At 42.6% G+C, this 14,308-nt stretch overlaps 1 protein-coding gene across 8 annotated transcripts in view; it reads left to right on the plus strand.

Moving 5' to 3' along the window:
* The window catches only part of herc1 (HECT and RLD domain containing E3 ubiquitin protein ligase family member 1), a 98,681-nt gene that overhangs the window by 40,939 nt on the left and 43,434 nt on the right, over positions 1 to 14,308 (plus strand). For 6 of the 8 annotated variants that reach the window (XM_085409154.1, XM_085409138.1, XM_085409181.1 and 3 more), the window contains exons 22-34: positions 3,401 to 3,572; positions 4,205 to 4,541; positions 5,565 to 5,685; positions 6,370 to 6,421; positions 7,150 to 7,415; positions 9,999 to 10,214; positions 12,033 to 12,153; positions 12,394 to 12,631; positions 12,712 to 12,884; positions 13,119 to 13,274; positions 13,359 to 13,465; positions 13,553 to 13,663; positions 13,741 to 13,911. In XM_085409154.1, coding sequence (XP_085265280.1) covers positions 3,401 to 3,572; positions 4,205 to 4,541; positions 5,565 to 5,685; positions 6,370 to 6,421; positions 7,150 to 7,415; positions 9,999 to 10,214; positions 12,033 to 12,153; positions 12,394 to 12,631; positions 12,712 to 12,884; positions 13,119 to 13,274; positions 13,359 to 13,465; positions 13,553 to 13,663; positions 13,741 to 13,911 — 2,241 coding nt within the window. The remainder of the gene's footprint in view (positions 1 to 3,400; positions 3,573 to 4,204; positions 4,542 to 5,564; positions 5,686 to 6,369; positions 6,422 to 7,149; positions 7,416 to 9,998; positions 10,215 to 12,032; positions 12,154 to 12,393; positions 12,632 to 12,711; positions 12,885 to 13,118; positions 13,275 to 13,358; positions 13,466 to 13,552; positions 13,664 to 13,740; positions 13,912 to 14,308) is intronic. The other 2 variants (XM_085409157.1, XM_085409148.1) reach the window with 2 other exon arrangements.

The raw sequence follows: 14,308 nt of genomic DNA on the forward strand, positions 1-14,308 counted from the left end.
AGACTCCAAACTCCGCCATGGCCAAGACCAAAGAGCTTTCGAAGGACACCAGGAAAAGTATTGTAGACCTGCACCAGACTGGGAAGAGTGAATCTACAATAGGCAAGCAGCTCGGTGTGAAAAAATCAACTGTGGGAGCAATCATCAGAAAATGGAAGACATACAAGACCACTGATAATCTCCCTCGATCTGGGGCTCCACGCAAGATCTCATCCCGTGGGGTCAAAATGATCATGAGAACGGTGAGCAAAGATCCCAGAAGCACACGGGGGGACCTGGTGAATGACCTGCAGAGAGCTGGGACCAAAGTAGCAAAGGTCACCATCAGTAACACACTACAACGGCAGGGAATCAAATCCCGCAGTGCCAGACGTGTTCCGCTGCTGAAGCCAGTGCATGTCCAGGCCCGTCTGAAGTTTGCCAGAGAGCACATGGATGATACAGCAGAGGATTGGGAGAATGTCATGTGGTCAGATGAAACCAAAGTAGAACTTTTTGGTATAAACTCAACTCGTCGTGTTTGGAGGAAGAAGAATACTGAGTTGCATCCCAAGAACACCATACCTACTGTGAAGCATGGGGGTGGAAACATCATGCTATGGGGCTGTTTTTCTGCCAAGGGGACAGGACGACTGATCCGTGTTAAGGACAGAATGAATGGGGCCATGTATCGTGAGATTTTGAGCCAAAACCTCCTTCCATCAGTGAGAACTTTGAAGATGAAACGAGGCTGGGTCTTCCAACATGACAATGATCCAAAACACACCGCCCGGGCAACAAAGGAGTGGCTCCGTAAGAAGCATTTGAAAGTCCTGGAGTGGCCTAGCCAGTCTCCAGACCTCAACCCCATAGAAAATCTGTGGCGGGAGTTGAAAGTCCGTGTTGCTCGGCGACAGCCCCAAAACATCACTGCTCTCGAGAAGATCTGCATGGAGGAATGGGCCAAAATACCAGCTACTGTGTGTGCAAACCTGGTAAAGACCTATAGTAAACGTTTGACCTCTGTTATTGCCAACAAAGGTTATGTTACAAAGTATTGAGTTGTATTTTTGTTATTGACCAAATACTTATTTTCCACCCTGATTTACGAATAAATTCTTTACAAATCCTACCATGTGGATTCATGGATTTTTTTTTCACATTCTGTCTCTCACAGTTGAAGTGTACCTCTGGTGCAAATTACTGATCTCTGTCATCATTTTAGGTGGGGGAACTTGCACAATCGGTGGCTGACTAAATACTTTTTTGCCCCACTGTATGCGTACCGAACCGAAAGCACTGTATCGAACGGTTCAATATCGATACGAATATCGTTGCACCCCTATTTAATATCACCAACCATTCCCATGTTATTATGGTGTATCCATATAAATGGCCAACCCTGTAGATATGTTTAGCTCTTTCGGTGATTCTATAAGATTTTTATTTAATGTCATGCCTAGTAATCTTTTTTCTTATTTCAAATCAGCTGATTCAGTATTGTACTGACCAATGGCCACATGAAGTCTGTGACAAAAACACTGCATCCTCAACCACTAAGGTATTAGCCCCGTTGTCAGTCGTTAAAGCGTCAGGTTGAACTTCCAGCTTGTGAGGGCATCCTGCAGGGCTTCAGCTATATGCTCTGCGGTGTGGTCTTGGGCTGTAGTCACATTCATGTATGGCTCACAGGTCCTGCTGGTCAATGAGACATTTTGGTGAGCATATACTTTTGGCCGTACTTCTCTTGCAAAGTACTTTTGACTAGGTATCTGGTATGTTCGGTCAGTGTTTTTAGCAGCTGTATAAAGGCCTCTTGTTCCACAGTTGAGATGCGGACCATGTCTTTAGCGATATGATAGGCCGCTGCTTTAGTACTGTCACTCCACTTCTCATAAGGCACAGCATGGGTATGGGAGTTTTGTAATGTGGTTTGTTTCAGTGCTGGAGGCTTTATGATCTGTGATACAGCAAAGTTTCACACTCTTCATACTGCACTTTATGGCGCTGTTGTAAATGGTGGAAAAGATTAGCAGTGCTTGAAACTTTTGTCAGAACATTTTTTAGGGATTCTCTACAGAACACATTATTCTGCTGATCATCTGACATTTTGAATCCGAACCATCTCCATATACAGGGAGTGCAGAATTATTAGGCAAGTTGTATTTCTGAGGAATAATTTTATTATTGAACAACAACCATGTTCTCAATGAACCCAAAAAACTCATTAATATCAAAGCTGAATGTTTTTGGAAGTAGTTTTTAGCTTGTTTTTAGTTTTAGCTATTTTAGGGGGATATCTGTGTGTGCAGGTGACTATTACTGTGCAGAATTATTAGGCAACTTAACAAAAAACAAATATATACCCATTTCAATGATTTATTTTTACCAGTGACACCAATATAACATCTCCACATTCACAAATATACATTTCTGACATTCAAAAACAAAACAAAAACAAATCAGCGACCAATATAGCCACCTTTCTTTGCAAGGACACTCAAAAGCCTGCCATCCATGGATTCTGTCAGTGTTTGATCTGTTCACCATCAACATTGCGTGCAGCAGCAACCACAGCCTCCCAGACACTGTTCAGAGAGGTGTACTGTTTTCCCTCCTTGTAAATCTCACATTTGATGATGGACCACAGGTTCTCAATGGGGTTCAGATCAGGTGAACAAGGAGGCCATGTCATTAGTTTTTCTTCTTTTATACCCTTTATTGCAGCCACGCTGTGGAGTACTTGGACGCGTGTGATGGAGCATTGTCCTGCATGGAAATCATGTTTTTCTTGAAGGATGCAGACTTCTACACATCACCTAATATGCTTAATTGGTAGTAGGCTTTCGAGCCTATACAGCTTGGAGTAAGACAACATGCATGAAGAGGATGATGTGGACAAAATACTCATTTGCCTAATAATTCTGCACTCCCTGTAATTGAGCCATTATTTTTCTTTTCTTCAATTTTTGACAACTCAAAGAGCGTTCTACTACAGGTCTCATTCACCCAATCACACACATTTTATTCACACACCCACTTGCACTCCAATGGGTGCATCTTGGGCAACTCAGGGTTCAGTATCCTGCCCAAGGATACTTGGACACATGGACTGTAGTAGCCAGGGACTGATTGATCGACAGCCTGCTTCGCCACATGAGCCACAGCCACCTCTGGAATTCCCAAACAGTTAATGCCAAGTTTTTGCTAAACCTATTTATTGTGAAGGTAAAATGTGTACTTTAAGCACATGTTGATTATTTGATTTAAAACCCACTATGGTGGTGTACAGAGGCAAAATTGTGTATATATTCTGTATTTGTCCAAGAAACTATGGTCATAACTGCATACACACGTTTCCACCGAGCTTAATAGTCATATCAATGGTATCCAAAATCAGGCATTATTGTCATTTGACCAGTTTTCCGACAATCAGGACTCTCTGGACATGGACCCCCAGGAGCACTCTTTCACACGCACCATTGACGAGGAGGCAGAACTTGAAGAGAGGGTTGACCGTGAGAGAGAAGAAGGCCATCAAGAGCAAGACGATGAAGAGGATGACAGGGAGCATGAAGTAATGACAGCTGGAAGTAAGTACTCGTGCCTGTAGTTGCATGTGTGTGTGTTTAGTGTGCAAAGCAGTAGCCAATTGGAGGACATAACTGAATAAATGTTAACTTTTTAAAATCCTGTCTGTATTATTCATCTGTGTTTTTGTTGACTTTGCTTGTCACTGTAGCCTGTAGTGTTGGTAAAAGGGTTCTAGTATGAATATTATTAATAAATGGTTATTATTAATAATATTCAGGTATACTACTTAGTATAATGTATTTGGAAGTGCAGCTGTAATCTGCAACATTGTAACTGATTTCTGCATATTTCTCATGCTGTGAAGTTCTAAGTCGAACAGTTTATCAGCTAGCTTTCTCAGTAGGAAGGTGTTTCATAGCACCTATGAGCATGTGTAATCTGGCAGTTTTAAAGCTGTAAACTTCTGACATACTGTTATGAACACCTTCACTTGATATTCATGTCCTGTAATATATGGACATTTATGTGCCGAAGGCTTTGCAGTGTGTTGCTTTAGCACGGGCTTTAGTATTGACTATTAGACTCCAGTAATTCTTTGTGGCTGCTGTTTTGTCCTCTAACACTGCATCTTATTTGTGTGTCTTTTTGTGTGTGTGCGTGTGTGTGTGTGTATGATTGTGGCACAACACAGAAATCTTTCAATGTTTTCTCTCAGCGCGGGAGGTGGCTCGCAGTCGGGAGAGAGAGCGGGCCAGCAGCAGCACAGGACTGGGCTCCAGCTCCAGGAATGGAGGAGGAGGAGGTGGAGAGGAAGACACCATTCTGGCTCAAGAGGGCAGAAGGGGCAGTACGGGTCTTCCAGAAGGCCAAGACCTTTACACGGCAGCCTGTAACTCTGTGATCCACCGCTGTGCTCTGCTGATACTGGGAGTCAGCCCAGTACTGGGCGAGCTGACCAAGCAGAACCAGGAAGAAGCTCAGACCCAGTTAGCTACAGGGACACAGGAGTGCCTCAGCTTCATGACCAGGTCGGAGAGAAATAGGATGCTACTGTTGACATCCCTGAAAAATTGAATTCCTTTATCATTGGGCACAGTCACATTACTAAGAAATTTAGTCATTCATTGTGCATTTCTCTTTTACTGGCCCCATATACACTTAAGGGAAAACCCAACTTATTTTAATTATTTCATATACTTTTATAATGTAACATTTCAGTTATATTTAATATAGCTCAGTTTATCATTAGGTTGATATTCTATAGTTACTTTAAATCTGCTTATTTAAAGGTAGTTTGATGAAAGTGCTTTGAAAAGTGTTTTTGAGTCGTCACTTGGGTGGAAAAACACTGAATTCCTGCACCAAGCTCTTGTTAACTTTTACAGTGAAGCATTGGAATGAGCACATTACATAGTTGTACTGGAACTGTACTGACCACAACTGTAAGGCTCCACATCAAGAGCTGTCTTCAGTTAGTCATGATCTGACTAGTCTTAAGTGCCCAATATCAGTGAGGTAAGGTGACTGCACAGGACTAAAAGATAACACACAGGCTACTTTTGTTGTCTACACGACTCCATAAGTCTTTGGACAGTAATTCATTTTGTTTGTTTGTTTGTTCAGCCTTTCTCACTTGTTGTGCCTCGTATTGAGTGTGCACCTGATCAGCTGAATTAATCATGGTGTAATATCATTCCTATCATTCTTGTTTGTTAAGCCTACTGAATTAAAGTAGAATAGTCTGCACACAAAAAAACTGTGTTAATGTAACGCTGTAGCTCACATTTCAAACCATAGTGGTTTGGATCCTGCGGTGTGCACCTCAGAACCTCTCGTAGTGAACATAATTCTGCTTTACCCTTTTAATGTCAAAGTATTCCAATGTTTTGTATTTCGAGCACCGTGTTGTACTTTGTCCTTTTTATAAAAAGGGAGACAACTGATGTGGCTGTATGCGCCACCATTCAGGTGAAAATCATGGTGTTTAATTGTTGTTGTTTAGCTGTCTTGTTCTCATTGATTTAACAGTGCTGTGATATGTTTGTGTACAGAAGTGAGAGCCTGAGCGCAGAGAGCCGTTTAGTGCAGAGCAGCCCAAGTTACAGACTGATGAAGTCCAGGAGCGAGTCTGACCTCTCCCAGCCAGAGTCAGATGAAGAAGGTTACACTTTGGTAATTCAAATGCCTGCACACACTCTTTGTTACATCTGCAGTACAGTTGACAAACAACTCAGAGAACTAGTTGCTCTCCTTTGACCCACCACACACTGACAAAATAATGTGATTTTAATCTCACAGAGAACAAGGTCACAGTAATGATGGTAGTAAACACATTAACCTTTTGCCAGTGTTAATAAGCAAATCATGTTCACTGTAATGTGTCACTTGCTTCTGACATGTGGAACACTACACACACACACACACACACACACACACACACACACACACACACACACACACTCACACACACACACACACTCTCCTCGTGTCGTACGACGACTTTTCTCCGTGCCCCTGGTACACTGCACAGAAACACTTTGCCCCCCCCCCCCCCCCCCCCCCCCCCCCCCCCCACACACACACACACACACACACACACACACACACACACACACAGGCAGATTGATTCACAGACTGTGGCTGCAGTACTGGCATCTGTTAGTCCAATAATCACGCAGTTGACATTAGAATTCCACCTTTAATGTTTGCCTTCCTTCACACAACAACTGCAAAGCCCACACACATAACTTGTCCTTGAGTCTGTTTGTCCTCCACCTCAGCCGCCTGAATCTCCAGTTTACAATCACAGGTTAACATAATGTGCAAATCTGTGAACTGTTCTGTTTTTTCTTTCAGAATGGAAGAAGAAATGTTGACCTAGACTTGGCATTCTCCCACAAAAAGAGAGGTAACGACCGACCGCTAATTTGCTCCGCTAATGTTTGGAGAGAGGACAATGGTTGTTATCGTTCATATGTTACTCTTGTCTCTCTGTCTTCTGATTCCTGTACGGATAGCTTATTTGCTTCTTTTGGGGCAGTTGAGCCCCAAACACAAGAGGAACTTCAAGCAAGTAAACGATGGCATGTTTCTTCCTCTTGTTAACTCATAACTCCATGACTGTAATGCCATACCCACACCCTGCCCTCTTTGAGCCTCAACTTTTCATTTTGTAAAGAAAAAAAGAAAGATAAAGAAATCAGGATCACATAAACGTCTCCATTCAGGCCATTCTTCTGCTTGCACTGTTACTTTGCACTATGATGGCTCATTCCTCGTGAAGAGTGTAATCTGTTACTTTGAAGAATTTTCATGGAACTTTCTGGGTTGCACTTTTGAAGAAGTCATCAGTGCTGATACTTTGAGTTGTTGTGTGGACGCGCTAGCCTGTTTCCCATTCCACTTCTCAGCCGCAGAATTCTTCCTCAGTGTGTGTTGGATACTCGGTGCATCCATCACAGGCAAACTCATAATGGAGGCTTGCGCCTGCATGTAGACTCGGCATTTGGCCATTTGATGAACTCCGGTCGAGTAATAATGCGCTCCTTTTAAGTGCTTCAAAGCTACTCGGCACATCCCTCAATAGATCCCCTGTGTGCACAAATACAACAAACGGGATCTTCTTCTCCTTCTCAGGCCTCCTTCACAGCTCACCAGACTCCCTGGCTGAGTCCTGGTTTCGGGCCAAGCTGAGCCGTCAGCAGAGTTACAGTTCAACGTATGAAGAGTCAGACCTGGACTTGAGCCGATCGCTGGGCATCCACGCTCTCATCGACAACATGGTCAGCTTCATCAGTGGTGACGTGGGCTTGGCTCCAGCTTTTAAGGAGCCAGAAGAAAGTATGTCCACCAGCCCACAGGCCATTATCCTGGCTATGGAACAGCAGCAGAGCAGAGCAGAGGTGAGCGATTCCTCAGCGAGAAGTCGAACCAAATGATGGTTAATCAAAGTCAGCATAGTTGATTTTGTTCTTTTCTTCTATGAAACGTTTTTAATTCATTTGTGGAGGATTTTTATTTTTTGTACGGTTATACCTTTTCAGAACAGAGATGACAGTATTATATACGTTTTCTTTGTCTTCTCAACAAATCAGTTGAAGACCGAAATCTGTAATGCCTGTCTCTCATTTCACTCAGTCTAAAACTGACTGATTCCTACTGACGATATAAAGACTTCGTCAAAAGTTTGGGTTTTTATTTTCTAAAGAAGAACACGTTATCAAATTTAAAAACAATTCAAATTAGTCAGATGATATTTTAAAAATGTCTCTACAGTTTTGCTTAGAGGCCTATCATCAACAGCTGTCAGTCCTCTGGATCAGTTTCCTGGTATGGCTGCTAATCCAAATCAATACATTTAAAAGGCTAATAAATTAGTAGAAAAACCTTTTGCAGTTGTGTTGCACAGCTGGAAACCATGGCACAGCATTATTTAGGTTAGTTTAGTGTCCGAAGCATCAGTCATTTTATTGTTCTCCAGTCATCAGTTGTTCTTCTGAGAAAGGAAGGCTATTGTGAGTAATTGTGCAGAAACTTAAAATCTCTTATCCATATCCCTTTAGGGAGCAGCAAACACTGAGTCTAAAATAGGCAGAAAAAGGAGTGGGAGGCCCGATGCACAACTGTGCAAGAAGACAAACATCTGAGAATGTGTCGTTTAAAACGGAGACACCTCACGGGTTGTAAACTGGCAGCTGCATTAAATAGTACCTGTCAAACACCAGTGTCAGCATCACAGTGGAGGGGTGACTTCATGGTCTGAGACGGGCCGACAAAAAGAAAAGACTGAGCTGGGCAGAACAGAGCACACACACTGGATACAGGAAAACATTATGGAAGCCCGTTTCCGCCACTAAAAAAAAAGGATCCATAACTCAAAATTTTGAGTTAATAACTTGAAATTTCGAGTTAGTGCTGCCAATCAGTAATCTACGTGAATGACGTCATTTCCTTGTTACCCAGAAGCTGAAGCCTCAGCTACAAATGCTACAGCTAAGCTACCGGTATTACATCCAGTCGTGAATCCACAGATTGCTGAGTGTTTTCAGCCTGGCTTCACAAATGATGAAATCCCTGTTATTAGCTGAATCACATGGTGTTACTATCAGCAAACGTACTCGCGAAAGCGCCAATTTGTTGGGATCCGTTTTTGAGTGCGCGTTCCTCTGCGCCATAAGCTTCCGGGTAACAAGAAAGCGACCTCATTCACGTATATTTTTGATTGGCAGAGCTAACTCGAAATTTCGAGTTATGGATACTAGCTGTTTTGTTTTTATTTAGTGGCGGAAACGGGCTTCCAGTGAAAACATTTTACCCAGTAAACAGTCAAACTGCAGCTTGAAGGAAGACTCCATCCATGTACCTTGAAAAATTGACATCTACAATACCATGATTTTTGCACTTAAGAAATATTAAAACTATAGTTCTGCACCACACGTCTCAGGAGTTGGTCTTCAGACATTGTTTGGACAAATCTGTGTTTCTCACAAATTTGGAATCTATTTGTAGCGAAAGGGGGAATTTGTGCAAGTCATATAGAGCATGTGCAGTAGTGGTTTGGTGCCTTCCAGGTTTGAAGAGTGGTTTGCATGTTTTTAGTAGATAAAACATGGTTTTGAAAGGACTTATTGGGCTTATAGAATTCTATGAGGAAACAGCCCTCGGCCATGACCTCAGTAAACACTATGCTATGAACAAGCACGTTGTTTAACATTTGTGCTCAATGGATCCATTCTGGATTCAGTCTCTTGCCTAACATGCTAGAGCAGTGTTTCCCAACCATTTGGAGCCACGGCACATATTTCACATTAAAAAAATCACACGGCACACCATTAAACAACAATGTCACAAAAAGCATATTGATCATTTTCCCCTGAGCACCATGCGTAGCGAAACTGGCTCGGTTTGTCCCCAGTAGACCTTTTGTGCTTTCTTCTAACCACTGCTCATCCTAAGGCCTTCATCTGGGTCAGCATTTTCTCCAGGAACCAGATCAGGCTGACTACTTTTTCTCTTCAGATATTTATCTATTGCTATTACGTGACTATTATGTAATTTCTTCTTCGTCTTCTCCTGTTTTACTGGCATTTGGCAACCCATTTAATTAGAGCAGGTAGTTGTACTCTCCTCTAGTGGAAGACAATGTAATTGTTCTGGCCGTTACTCACACCGATCGCTTCGAGTAATAATCAGGTGGAACGGCACACCTATGTGCCGCAGCACAGTGGTTGGGAAACGCTGCTCTAGAGTAGCCGGGAATTGATCCACCGACCTCCCAGTTGCTCTACCTCCTGGCTTGCCGTACCCACTCAAACACAGCTTCCTTGTAAAGACTTATTTAGGCTATACTTATTGGCTAAAAACATCTACAGCTCCAGGCCTAGTAACAGGGCTTCACAAACCAGTGTTACTGATGCTAATTACGTCTATCTTATCAGTCAGTATTCAGAATATTCATTTGAGTGTTGGATGTGTTCTGTGTCCAGCTGCGTTTGGAAGCACTCCACCAGATTGTGGTGTTGATCTCAGGCATGGAAGAGAAGGGCAGCCAACTGAACAATGCAGATCGATCCAGCGCAGTCTTCCAGTCCTCTTCACTGCTCACCTCTGTCAGGTTGCAGTTCCTGGCTGGCTGTTTTGGCCTTGGCACTGTGGGAACTGGAGTGCTGAAGAGAGAGAACGTGCAGCTGCATCATTACCAGGTATGGCTCTCATCACAGGATGAAGAATACCTCGAATTGCGAGTGTCTGGACAATTTGTGAGATGATAGGCATTATCTGTTATCTCATAGATTTGCATCTTAATGTCTTTACAGGATATTTGGCGTGTTAAAAAATTCAAGTATGTAATAGGTGTCACAGTAGTAACGTAGCGGGCCAGCCAATGAAATGATTCAACTTTGCTGTCCTTTCTTGATGGCAACATAGATCCAGGTTTGCAAAAGTAATTATTGTTAATAACGATCATCATCAAAATACATCACTGGTTCATTTGGGTGTTGGAACCACCAGGAAGTCCCGCTCGCTCTGCTAATGCTCAGAATGTGGTTCTGATCTGCAGGGTTATCTGTTCGGGGTTTGAGTTTGTCCCTTTGTTTGCTCTGCGTTCCTCCAGGCACTGTGTGGATTTCTGGTGTTTTAAAAACACAATGTATCAGCTGACATCATTGACAAACTGATTTCACTAAAATTTGTTATATGAAGCTATTTATGAGTTCTTACTAAAACAAACGTGACAATGACGTTTTTTAATCTTGTTTTCTCTTCATAACAAGTTGCCTCTGTCGTGTGTCTTATTTACGTTTTTACATTTTCATTTACTGGCCAGTATAAATGCAGATACCAATGTATTGACAAAAACCTAATATTGACCAGTATGTCAGTCAATATTATACTAATATATTAATTATTAAAATATTATTAATTAAGCCCAAATTGAAGAATTGACTCTTCTGGAGTTGATATTAATTACCTCCACAGCAATGCAACTCCAAAAGTGACCAGACAAAATCTAGCATTCAGTTGTGGCACATAAACACATAAACTGAAGGACGTGGAGAAATAGCAGCCTGAGCCTTTCTATAGCACCATATCTAAGGACTGATTTAGGGTGACCTGATCCAGCCATGCCTACAAGTTTGATCAAAAATAGAGAGGGTGTCTGTCTCAAGAGACCAGCCACATACTTTTCATTTAAAGATCACTAATACTTTTAAACTATATATTTTTAAGATCACTTTTAAACTATATATGACCATTTAATATTTGTACATGGATACTTCATCATCTGCTGAGCTGAGGTCAGGGCTCTAACACACGAAACTCCATAAACTCACTTATTTATTCACAACATTGTTGCAGTTGCTCTTTGTCTGCTGATTAGACATGCAACCATCTTGCCTCTGGACAGCTGACAATTAGCATGCCTCTACGCTAACAGTATGCCAGCTAACGTTAGGCTCAAGGCCTAAAAGTCACATTTTGTTTCTGATGAAGAGTCTGATTGTATTCTCACATTGTATGAGGATTTATTTACCGAGCGTTTGAGTCCAACAATGCTAAATCACCTTCAAATTCAGTTTCAATACCATCAGTTAACAGCAGCTAACAGTGGTAAAAACAGCAGCGGTTACCAGCAGAAAAGTTTAGGATATCCTAAACTCACTTTAGTAATGCTGTCATTGGATAGAAGTGAATTCATTGACTCGTCCACTCATATAAGACACATATTGACGGGTGAGTGGTAGTGGTAGATTTCCTTCTGTTCTTATTTTTTTTATATAAAATATTTCAGGGATTAAGTTCTGTACACTGGCACATAAACTCAGAGTGGGCTGCCTGCAGTACAAAAGGAGTTTACCGGTTCATTGTGATGCGCTGTATCCTCAATATAGGATCTCTGTATTTGTTTGACAGGAAGAGGTGCATCAGTATTTTCACCTTCAGTGTATGTGTAAAGGACTGACTGATTTGTTGTTTTGAACTCTGTCTTTGTGTGGCTGTGCGTTTGTTTTTGACAGGATGGTGTAAAAGCAGCAAAGAGGAGCCTCCAAATGGAAATCCAGACGGCTGTCCATAAGATTTACCAGCAACTGTCTGTCACACTGGAAAGAGCACTTCAGGCAAACAAGCACCACATAGGTAATCCAGAGTGCTGCTGTATAGAACTGAGGAGTGTTCACAGCTGTACTGCTTACATTTATGAAAGCTTATTAGAACTTTCAGGCGATAGCTTCACCTGCAGGTAGATGTGAAGTTATGTCTCCAATCGTGTTTTGAAAAGAGAACTTAACGGCCTTACTCTAAACCTCTAAAACACAAGGCCCAGCCTGTGAGCTTCTATTTGACCCCTTTCTTTGATCTTTTCATTTGTCACCGTAGAAGCTCAGCAGCGCCTCCTGCTGGTGACTGTGTTTGCATTGAGCGTTCGCTACCAGCCAGTGGATGTGTCTCTGGCCATCTCCAGTGGGCTGCTCAATGTGCTGTCCCAGCTCTGCGGGACGGAGACCATGCTGGGGCAGCCCCTCCAGCTCCTGCAAAAACCTGGCGTGTCTCAGCTCAGCACTGCCCTGAAGGTGGCCTCCACACGGCTGCTGCAAATACTCGCCATCAGCACGGGGTAAGCGCTCAACAAGGTGCAGTAGAGGAATTGGTAAATCAGAAGCAGTGCAACACCAGTGTCTTTCCTTGTGTTTGCAGAACATATGCAGACAAATTGAGTCCCAAGGTTGTCCAGTCACTGCTGGACCTGCTTTGCAGTCAGCTGAAAAACCTGTTATCTCAGGCAGGAGTTAGTCTCCTTCATGCTGGAAAAGAGCAGGAAGATGGCAAACATGAGGACAGCGCCGACTCTGAAAGGAAAGACTTCAGAGGTGAAACTCGCGTTTGTTGTCATTACATCTCTGTGTTTGTTTAAAGCTTGTTTATTTTCTTTAAATCTTGAGATGTATAAGTCATTGACTTAGCAACACTCACATGAGTGATGCACTTTTGCATGAGGTTTAGATGATGTGGTGTGAACAGTATTTGCTTCAAAGAAAGTCCGTTTTTGTGTTTGTATAAGTGCAACCTGTTATTATACTTATTGCAATTCTGTTGATTTTCAGCGTTGCTGCGCAAACAGCATACAGCCGAACTGCACCTCGGTGACTTCTTGGTCTTCCTAAGGAGGGTGGTGTCCTCCAAGGCCATCCAGTCCAAGATGGCATCCCCCAAATGGACTGAGGTGCTGCTGAACATTGCAGCGCAGAAGTGCTGCTCAGGTACGAGAAGCTACTATCGTGTATGGTGCTTTCTCAAATATAAACATAAGTGAAAATGACGTTTCCTCTGGTTATTAAATGTAGGTGTTCCTCTGGTGGGAAACTTGAGAACTCGGCTCCTGGCTCTTCATGTTTTGGAGGCTGTCCTGCCTGCCTGCGAGGCTAGCATGGAAGATGACCAAATGACACAGGTGCTAATAGTTTCTCTGTGCAAGTCCTCAGTTTGCCCTACATGACTGTCGTCAGTCCGCCAGCTTTAATATTTTCTTGTCCTCTAGGTCATTGAACGGCTCTTCTCCCTGCTGTCTGACTGCATGTGGGAAGGTCCCATTGCTCAAACCAAACACTCGATCCAGATTAAAGAAAAAGTTCAGGAGCTTAAACTACAGGTGTGCAGGATCACCTAGCTGTGGATGTATCTTTATCTTTATTTGTTTATGTAGCTGACAGCTGCTTGAATTCACAGGGAGATACAGAGGAGGAAGATGAGAACCTTCCCATTCAGGAAATTTCCTTTGACCCAGAAAAGGCTCAGTGTTGTGTAGTGGAAAACAGTCAGGGGCTGACACACGGCAGCGGGGGTAAAGGCTACGGCCTGGCCTCGACTGGCATCTCCTCTGGATGCTACCAGTGGAAGGTACAGTATTTTTCTCATTGGCTCATTATTACTTGGAGGCAGTGTTGGGAAGGTTACTTTTAAAATGTATTCCACTACAGATTACAGATTACATGCCCCAAAATGTATTTTGTAACGTATTCCATTACGTTACTCAATGAGAGTAACGTATTCTGAATACTTTGAATTACTTAATATATTATCATGCTTTTTACAACTACATGAATGCACTACTGCTGTGTGATTTATTACTATTACTGAAGGCTACTCTCCACACCAACACCAACTAGATGTTTAAACCTTAATATAAATGAGTAACAGTAGGTGGACTTTAGGTAAGGCTGCACTTTTTGCAGCGATCTCATATAGAAAACTATTCCTCGCGTATATAAAACAGGTCCGCGGCTCCGAACCGTAG

The sequence above is a fragment of the Rhamphochromis longiceps genome, linkage group LG1, assembly GCF_057381845.1.
Source record: "Rhamphochromis longiceps isolate RC_006_pf linkage group LG1, R_longiceps_female_GT1.1, whole genome shotgun sequence".
In the NCBI taxonomy this organism is placed as follows: Eukaryota; Metazoa; Chordata; class Actinopteri; order Cichliformes; family Cichlidae; genus Rhamphochromis; species Rhamphochromis longiceps.